Below are 10,189 nucleotides of genomic sequence, written 5' to 3'. Positions count from 1 at the left end.
TATTCATAGGCAAGCTAGGCTTTGATATTACCATGAAGCAAAGGACTTGCACTGAATGTGAATGGACATAACCACCTGATGACACTATCAAAATCAATGCAGATGGCTCTATGGATGCTAATGGAGTATGGTTTGGAGGAACTCTTTGAAATAGTAAAGGCAAAGTCATGCTAGCTATCTATGGAGGAAGCTCTAACCAGTAGTCTGTTTTAGTATATGAACTCAAAGGATCGGAATGGAAGCTAGACTTGCGGTAGGCATCACTCTCAACCTCTAAAAAGTCTTGGTGGAATACGATTATAAACGAGCAATCCAAATCATTTTAGGCAAAGAATAATTCCCCTGGTACTGCCTATCATTGGTTGCTAAGATCAGAGCTCTCATGTGTGAGTATAGCTTTGTGAACATCAAGCATATATATATATTGGGAAATCAACAAAGCAGTTGACCATATAGCAAAACCTTTTGTAAAGAACTGTAATAACTTAGCTTACTAGGAGGATGCAATGAAGAAAATGTACTAGCTTAAGACTTCAGTTGGGGTCTACCTTAACCCCTTATTATTTCCAAAAAAAAAAAAAAACTCCTTAAAGATAAGATAAGGCAATAAGTTCTCTTATGTTTGAAAATTTGCTAAAATGCGCACCTCAAACTTATTGGTATTGGTCAAATTTTGAATAAGGCAATAGATTTCTAAACTACCAAATCTTCTCACTTCCTGTTTTTTGTTGAAGTTTTTATGTACTCTCACACAATCGTCAAGGTCAAAGCAAAGGAAAAATTGCTATTAAGCAATTGTATAAGCAAAATTTCAAAATATTTGTTTTACATAAAGGCCTTAAGGCTTCCTCATGGGTTGAGCCGACCCTTAGTGACGAGCTATTTTAGCATTTTGATGTTATACATTTTCTCAGTGGCTCTATTAAGTACATGCACAACATATATTCTTTGTATTGTGTTTTCTTCTCAATGATCAATGCTCATCTTTGCACACACTGACTGGCCGTGGATTCACAGTCTACGTACTTTGATGACGTCCTACTTTCTTTCACAACTTTGCAATAGTCTACTTTGACGACCTACTTTCCTTTGCAATGCTCGGCATGTTTTGCATTATTCTATGAATGCAAATGTTTTAATTTTATTTAATTTTTTGTTGAAACTTTGTACTGCACAATCCACTTTGTGTGAATCTAAAGTAGGTTGTGTTATGGTTGGTATGAAATTTGCTCAATGGTTCCACCATTGCTAGACTCCTTTGGGAAGTGAAGCCCCCATTCCAGCACATGTATCAACAGAGAAATTGGCTTCTCCAAGTTGAGGAGATGAGGAGTCACTGCATTTTCTTTTGAACCCCCTCCCATACATGTTTCCTTGCATTGCTAGAGTACTTAATTGTGTTGGAATGCTGCTGTTGCAGCTATAAAATCAGTTTGAACCCAAAGCTTAGTCTAGCCCAGTTCAATCACTTTATTTTTAGCCACATAACATGCATTTACCCCCATATAGCCCATTAGTGTACCATAAACCATAGTACAAAATATCACGATATCTATCGAGATTTCAGTAATAGATACAAAAATATCGCGATATGTGTAGAGATATATGAGATTGCAAATATCTGTGACATTTCGACAATTTCAACGATAGTTACGATATTTGAAGATATGTTGTGATATTTGGGGATATTTTGCGATATTTTGGGTAGGTAACAATTTTATTTAATATTTACTATTATATTTTAAATAAATACAAAAGATATATCGTGATATATCAAGAAATATCAATAATATCCATGATATTTGTAGATATTTTGGATATATCCACAATATTTTGCATGTGAAACAATGTAAAATATCCCCAAATAGAAAGATATATCTACGATATATATCAAGAAATTGAGTATCGATAAATATCCATATCCCGATATTTTATACTATGCCATAAACAACACCATTATTATCTCTAAAAATTACTCCCCAACTTACAATACCAGGGTTGCCTCAACAATTGACATGACCCATCAATGTTTGCTTTCATAATGCCTGGTGGAGGATGTTGTTGTGTATGCAGTTTTTCGGCAATCCACTTGTCCTTCATCCGTAACTGCATTTAACTTACTAACATTTTATGATGACTTTTTTTGGCCCGTTGCTGAAATTAAAACAATGGGCTTTTAGCCCCCAATAATCAATATTTTTTTATCTTAACACTATATGATAGCCGGGTCTTTTGGAAGCCTTCTCAACTTTCGAGTAGGCAAATTTAAATCTCTCTCTTGTTATTATTTAGTCATTCCTCATTTTCTTTTGTTATTATTTAGCTATTCCTCCTTTATGTCTTGCAATTGATTTGTCTCTCTTTTGTTATTATTTAGCCACTCCTCATTTTCTTTTGTTATTATTTAGCTATTCCTCTTTTATGTCTTGGGCTCTTGCAATCGAAATCAAACACCCCAATTTCTCAATGTCCAACTCCACACCAATTTCTCTCTATATATATTCTCTGTGAAGGGCTTTGTTGAGAGGTATAAGGTTCTATCTATCTAATAAGATAGGGTTTATTTTTTCGCTACAGGACAAAACTATAATAAAGGACGGCCCAGATCATTTCTAACAAAATCTAACGGCTACTGTACTTTGATAATTTTAATTGTTGAATCGGGACACTGATGAGAACGGCTCCAATTTGGTTTTTATGGGATTTGTTTCCATAAGGTCGCAGGTTCGAGCCATGGAAACTTGAGGGTTTTTTGTAGAATCTGTGTCGCTACTTTCGGCAAATGGAACAACAACTACAACTGAAGAAGCAGATCAAGGTTGTTCTCATTTCTATTCTGACTTGAACAATACCAAAAAAGAGTAATGGAGTTATGGCTTCCAAGTCCTGAACTCAAAGCGAAGGTGACCTTACTTGCACATATTGTTTTTTACAAGCCACAACCATTTTCTCTTATTTCAAGTGTACATGATTAATTATGATGTTGTTATTTTTTAAGTATAGTTGAACCTGATGCTTTTAAGTTAAATGAGTATGATAATGCTATTAAGTTTTATTATGAACGTATGGTTAGGAAATGGGTTGGGTATAACCGTTATACTTTTTTCTTTTTTAGTTAAGGTTTGTGTGGAACTTGGGTCAGTTTACGAAGGGAGAAAGCCCATGCTAGGATTGTGAAGAGAGGGTTTGCAGTAGATTTGTTTGGGCAGAATTTTCTAATTTACATGTATTCTTCGATTAGGAGAATTTGGGATGCGAGGAAGGTGTTTGATGAGAGGTGTGAGTTGGATTTGGTGTCGTGGAATTTGATATATGATTGCTGGGTATGTGAAAAATGGGGAAGTTGGTATTGCGAGGGTGTGTTTTGATGTAATGCCTGAAAGGGATATTTGGAGCTGAAATTCGATGATTGCAGGATATGTTGGAGTCAGCGATATGGAGGCTGCTCGAGAGCTTTTTGAGGGGATGGTGGTTAGAGATGTTGTCAATGTACTGATGTTTTGTGTTTACTTATCGTTTGTGACATATTACAAGTTTGTTAGAGTATTTATCATTATGCGTTAGTGTGTTTATATTATGTGTATGTTGTATTACGATACTGTTTTGTGTTTTGCTTCTAGGCTCAGTATCATTTTCATCATTCACACATTCTTTCCTAGAGTTTACCCTTTGTTATATAAAGTGTTTTCCTTTGCCTTTGTGTTTACACAAATATCTGGCCACTTCAATTTATGGGTTAAGTATATATTTCCAGCTATTATAATAATAATTATTATTTTTACGTAAGGGAAAACATTTATTGCTATCGTGATAATTTTTTTTCTTCTAAGGGCATCTCCAATAGGGGGTGTAAACCGTATAGAGTGAAAATTTTATACTCCAAATGTCAAAAATCTCTTTCCAATAGGAGTGTTATACCGTAGGTAATAGAGTATTCTTCAGTTCTTAATTCCCCGGAGTATTGGACTCTAATTATGCTTTCTTCTGACAATTCATGCTTAAAAGACACATTTGATGTTCACACCTCCTTTGTCTGCTGTCGACTTAGGATAGTTAGAAATATAAAATTTACAATAAGAAAGCTTGCAACTTCTATATGTTGTGGTCTTCTGCTACGACTTCTACATCTGACGCAACTTGCACAGACAATGGCAGTCCACTCTGTAGTAATAAAATAGCATTTTGAAAGTTGGAATTCTGAAAAATGAGAAACTTTGGTTATTGCCCTTTTTAATGTGAACCTGTGTTGCGACTCCCCACCTACAAAGTTGCTTACAAAATTTCATTACGTTCTTCTTATTATTTTTTAGAATGTACGAAACAACTTATTGCTTCACCTAATGTGCATTATTGCCATTGTGTTTAGAGTGCCGAATGGCACAGGCATTCACTAGTATCATATAGTGCAGAGATTACTACTTAAACAAAGTAATCCTATTTTTTCAGTTGATTGTTTAGTTGTCGTTGAATATGGCGGAAACAAAACGATAGGGTGACGTGGTAGACGAACCAGAAGAAGAGTCAACCTCATCTTCTACTACTACTACTCTGCCTGAACTTGAGTCGTTAAAGATCGAAGAAGATGTTAAAAAAGAGAATGATTTTCTCGAAGAAGCTGAAGATACTAATATTACAGCTGTAAGATTACTCGCCCCGTCCTTATTAATATTTATATATTGAGATTTGAGTTGTTGTTTTACAGGTTACGGCAGAAGATACATTGTATTCAACTGCAGCGACATTTGAGGATTTGAAATTATCATCAGAGTTATTAAGAGGGCTTTATGTTGAGATGAAATTTACTCGCCGGGCATAGTAATATATTAAGGTTTGATAATTTGAGAAATTGAAATTACGGATCCCTTGAAATTAAGTGTCACTTCAAGAGGACCTCCTAGGTAACTAGGCAATGACCATTTCTCCATCCACTGCGGCACTGCCTCATTTAGTGCCTACTAGACTAATAGAGGGAGCAAAGTTTAGTTAGGCCCCACTGTTGGAATTCGGCTTGGCCCCAATGTCTGTGCCGCCCCTGAATGAATAATAACCAATTCGTTCAAGAAGACCAATACAATGGAAAGAAAAAACAGTTAGTTTCCGGCCATTTTAGACCAAGGAGCAGAAATTGTCGATTCCACACTAATGGCTAGCTGTTCCAAAAAATTGGAAATTTCAGCGAAATTTGGTAAGAACTTGATCGAAGGCTTTGATTAACTCTTGTAATTCATGTATAATATGTAGAATATTATATTATTCCATATATAGGCTATCCAATTAAGTAAGTTAATATCAAAGGAAAGTAGGGTTAATTAGAAACTTAGTTAGGTACTATTTGCTTATATATTGGAGAAGATAGAATTAAAAGAGGAGCTAGAGAACTTGAAGATCTTTGTAAGTATTCATCATTCATCACTAGTTGGTTAATATTGCACGTCCTTTCTGGTATATATGTGACTCTAGGTCTCTAACATTCGCTTTGTTCATGCAGCATGCAAGCAAACCAAAACAAACAAAAAAGATTTTCTTATTTTTTTGGCCCCTTGCTTCCTCCTTCCGAAGTTTTGACTAAAGATGGAGAGTTTTAGAGCTTTTGTTACTGCCGCATTTTTGGTTGGTTTACTATTTTCTGTTTGTAATGGTACGTGAAGATACCTCAAATACTATTTTTGGTTGGTTTACTATTCTTGTTTGTATTTAGAATTATTATCTATCCACCCAAGAAAAACAAAACGTGTGTTCAAAACTCAAGATCCCACAATTTTTTTTATGTGTTAATATTTTTATTTTTCTGCGCAGGTCTTCCATACCCTATTGAAGCCCAATCATCAACAGTTATTAGTGGGAGTGATACGCTCTCAGATTCCCATCGTAAACTTCTCGGTAACTAAAACCTCCTTCATGGTTCAATCTGCTGACAATAAATAAGTACCCATCGTTTGTTTAATGTTTATTACAAGTGTTACTACCACTTGCCAAGACAATATCGTGTTATAAAATATTAATAGGACTTTTACATAGTAAAACAAAAAAATTAAAAATAAGACTTTTATATACAATTGAGAATTGCGTGGATTTGGTTTTCAAATATATTGCCACATGAAAAGACTGATTGGCCCTATTTAAAGGTGTTAAACAATTATTTTATTTAAGGACAATATCGGTACTGAAAATTTATAAACACATAAAAAGACAAAATAGTCCTCATTAATAAATAGCTAGGCATCTGATTTTATTATTCATCAAGGGTATTATGCGTCAGAAAAAGTCCCGGATGAATTTAAGAGGCCACGATCATTATAGATATACTAGTAGTAGAGATATTAAAGTAGGGGGAATGGGCAATGGGCGAGTTTAGGCCTGGCCGCCCTAAACATTTAAAGCCCTTTTCAGATATTAGGGTCGGGTCGGCCCGGCCCTAAAGTCAAGGCATAGAGGGGAATTCGGGCCGGTCACAAGTCTAAACCTCAAGTTTCTCGACCACGACCCTAGCCCTCTTTAAGGGCTTTAGGGTCGGGCTTTTAGGTAGGGCCTATATATTTTTTTTTTTTTTACTACATCAGCTTTTAAAAACTCATTTATATTACAAAATGTACAATAATCTACAAACTCAAAGTCCAACCAATCTAGTAATAATCTCTGTATAAGTCCAAAAATTTAAAATGCACATCCACAATCTAATGAACTCAAGACATCGAGAGTTCGAATTTGTTCTTCCTCAGACTCAAACCTCACTAAAATTACATTTAACATTGAAATACATGTAAACAAATAATTATATTATCATTTTTAAAGGAAGAAGTAATAGATATAAAGAAGAAAACATAATAGTTTTGGTTAAGGGTCATGGAAGTTGTTAAACTATTTGTAATATCATAAATTATTTCTATAATAGATTCAAACAAATATAATATTACATTTCTTCTAATTTAAAAGTGATTCAAGCTTTGTATATGGAAATGAAAATATTGGCTTTTGAACAAGTGATGGAGAAAGGTTTGAGATTACAAATGTCATTTTTCCGACAAAGGGGTGTTTTGGTTTCTATGTTACAAATGTCCGCTTCTCAGTATTTTGCTTTTAATGGTGTGGAAGGAAACCTTTAGTTTTTTTAGACTTGGCTTGGATATGAATAAAAATATAATTTATAAGAAATAAGTGAGAAAAAATTGAGAATAATAAGTTATGGACTTTGATTTGATGATCAAAGGAATAAAGTCTTTTTTTTTATTAGTGCTTTCATTGTTCTTCACATGGCTACTTAAGTTGACAAGTTTTTGTTATATAAAACAAGTTATTGGAAGTACCTGGCAGGTGTAAGTGATAAATTACAAAGGACAATGTTATTTTAATTGAAAATATTTAAAAAAAGAGTTGACAATTATGGTATGTGTATTTATAGTGAAAGTATGAAACAGGGGCGGTTAGGGGCTTGGTTGGGACTTTAGGGTCGAGCCTATGTTTTAGAATCTTAGCCCTAGTCCCGCCTCTAGAAGGCATTAGGGGCGGGCCGCCTACCTAAAACTCTGTGAGGGCTTTAGTTGTGAGGGCTTTATAGGGCTTTTAGGGTCGGGTCGGTCAGGGCCGGGTTAGGGTCGTTAGGGCCAAATTCCCACCCCTATATTAAAGTAGAGACTTCCAATAGGAAATTTTCTCTCTCCTAGGGTTTTGGAATAAAAAAAAATGTTGAAGTGTTATAAAATCATAGAGAAATTGGTTTGGAAAAGCAATTCTCAATTTCTCAAGAATATGGATGATGAGATATCACGATATTTATAAAATATCGATGTATCCCCATATCACAATATTTATCAAGGATATTTACAATTTTACCCTTAAACAATATCTTTTTACACAAGATATTGTTTAAGTGTAAAACTGTAAATATCCAATTTCGCGATATCACTATAAAAAAAAAATCTCTTACATATCACTATATTTAGGAACCAAATATCGTGATATATATTGCGTACTACGGCTATGGGTACTTAATTTAGGTTTTAGGCTTGACCTGAAAGCTAGGCACTCACTCCCATCTTGTACCCGGCATGAATCCCCATGCCACAAGAGCCAAGAAGTAGAATAAAAGAGAAAAGTATAATGCGTTATGACCCCTCAATTATTAGATGAGAACGAAGTTTTCACCACTTTTTGTTGTTTGATAATGGGGTTTTATTAGATGCGAAACATGAAAAAAATATTGTAAGAGGTGAATATGCTTTTTATACAACTTTTTGTAAGAGGTGAATATGCTTTTTATACAACTTTTTGTTAGTCTTATAGCAAAGTCGAAGGACCATTTTTTTGTCCACAAGATGAGATGTCTTGAGCATAGTTATCAGACCCAGCCTCAGACCCAGCCTGGACACTGACCCAACAAAGAAATTGGGTTACTAGTTCGACCAATGGATCAATACTTAAATTGAAAATATTATATAATTCACATAGTACATATATTTTCACAACTTTATTAGTGGCCCAGGTGGTTTTAGAGCCATTTCATTTTCCAATAAACCAATTGTGGTGTAATGGTAGAGATCCTAACTTGTTTAATAGTCACCCAAAGTTCGAGTTTTAGTACCAGGTCTTGATTCTTTTGTAATTATGAGAAAGCATAGACTCATCTTTGGGAAGATCATCCTGTGATTGTTAAGGACATCATAACTAGGAAGTAAAATTACTATCTCTACTTTCTTAGGTTTGAATGTACCATGGTCAGTTGTCTTCTTAGAGAGACTTTATAAGGTCTAACTATTTGCAATATAATAGGTGGGGGTCTGCCATAATCCTAGCTTAATTTTTCAAAAAAAAATGTTGAAGAACCATTTATATTTATAGAAGAGCCTAAGCTATCCTAACGGTTTGATCATTTGTTTTTTAATTGAAGGACGAGGGGAACTTATAGCAGGACGGTATAGAAGTTGTTCAATAGCAGATATGCTTCTTAAGGAAGTACAAGTACAGCCATTACCAAACGGGATCCCACAATACTTGGTTCAAATCACGAACTTGTGCCCAACTCCACGCTGTGCAATATCAAACATACTCGTCAAATGTGACGAATTCAGCTCTGATCGTACTATCAATCCCAAGATGTTCAGGCGTCTTAGGCACAATCATTGCTTGGTTAATGACGGAATGACACTCAAAGGTGGCGCCACTATTAGCTTTCAGTATGCTAACTCCTTCAGTTCCAAGCTATCGGTCTTGAAGGTTTTGACCAAATGCATTTAGAAATATCATGATCAATAATTAGATTGTTGTGCTTGCTAATTACGTATTGTAATAATACACAAGGAGCTATAAGCACCACGTTAAATCAAATTGATGATGGACTATTACAAGGGGTGGACATGTATAGTTTTATGGATAACAATGGCGCCTATGGTGCATGATTGTTAAATACTCACTAAATGCTAGTCATCTCTTTAAATGTGTTCGTTTAAAATCTAATTCAGATTATGACATGAAATGAGATCAGCAGTCCGATCTAATCTTCAAATTCGTATTTACTGTATGTCAAGCTAAGGTTATCTATCAATGATGAAGGCACGAGCTGTTGTTTCCTTTGATGGAGAAGGGGGTGTGTGCCTGAACCTCAATAATTAGACTTGAGACCTAAGCATGCATAAAGAATTGATTGTCTGTGCCTCCTTTTTGCTTTATGTTTGGTCATATACTCATATATGACAGTATGACACCAGCTAACCTAGCACTCAAACCAGCACCACGAGACATTCAGAGCCATCTGAGCTTAAGTGGAACCGTGGAACTAATCCACTTCCCTTCCGTGCCAAGCAAATCATTAATTGCTCCCGAAAGAATCCATTATCTGACCTCATCACTTCCGTTTAATTTGCATTATATCATGACCATAATTACTTAATTATAATTAGCATTAACAAAACTTGGAGTACGGTCTACTTTCATCAGATCAACATCATCAGTTAGCGAGTTGATTTATATTATTTCCTTCTTGAATCATGAATATAATGATATTATCCGCTTTGAGAAGTTGTAAGGAGTTCATTGGCATCCTTGCAGAAATATACCTACTTCAAGTCTCAACTCTTAAGGTATCTAAGAAAGTAAAAATCTGATTATCGAATAAAAAGAAAGTAAAAATTGGGGGCGCAGCTTATTATAAGCTTGTTTTAATTAATTATAAAATTTGTTATCATTATTAATAAAA

The 10,189-nt window shown here is 34.8% G+C and overlaps 1 protein-coding gene across 1 annotated transcript; it reads left to right on the top strand.

Annotated features, from left to right (window-relative positions):
• The first annotated feature begins 5,298 nt into the window (after positions 1-5,298).
• Positions 5,299-9,357, top strand: LOC147476524 (TPD1 protein homolog 1-like). Its single transcript, XM_086584007.1, has 3 exons — positions 5,299-5,638; positions 5,797-5,880; positions 8,885-9,357. Exons 1-3 carry the CDS (start codon positions 5,572-5,574, stop codon positions 9,229-9,231), a joined length of 498 nt encoding a protein of 165 aa, XP_086440133.1. The 5' UTR covers positions 5,299-5,571; the 3' UTR covers positions 9,232-9,357.
• Positions 9,358-10,189: the final 832 nt, after the last annotated feature.

The sequence above is a fragment of the Coptis chinensis genome, chromosome 9 (assembly GCF_015680905.1).
Source record: "Coptis chinensis isolate HL-2020 chromosome 9, ASM1568090v1, whole genome shotgun sequence".
Lineage (NCBI taxonomy): Eukaryota > Viridiplantae > Streptophyta > Magnoliopsida > Ranunculales > Ranunculaceae > Coptis > Coptis chinensis.
This window is presented reverse-complemented; position numbering and strand designations above follow the sequence as displayed.

Excerpts from the sequence above, each read along its gene's own strand:
- LOC147476524 (XM_086584007.1), top strand. The coding sequence starts at position 5,572 with ATGGAGAGTTTTAGAGCTTTTGTTACTGCCGCATTTTTGGTTGGTTTA. Across the intron at positions 5,639-5,796 it reads ACTATTTTCTGTTTGTAATG|GTCTTCCATACCCTATTGAA; the intron begins GTACGTGAAGAT and ends TTTTCTGCGCAG. Across the intron at positions 5,881-8,884 it reads TTCCCATCGTAAACTTCTCG|GACGAGGGGAACTTATAGCA; the intron begins GTAACTAAAACC and ends TTTTAATTGAAG.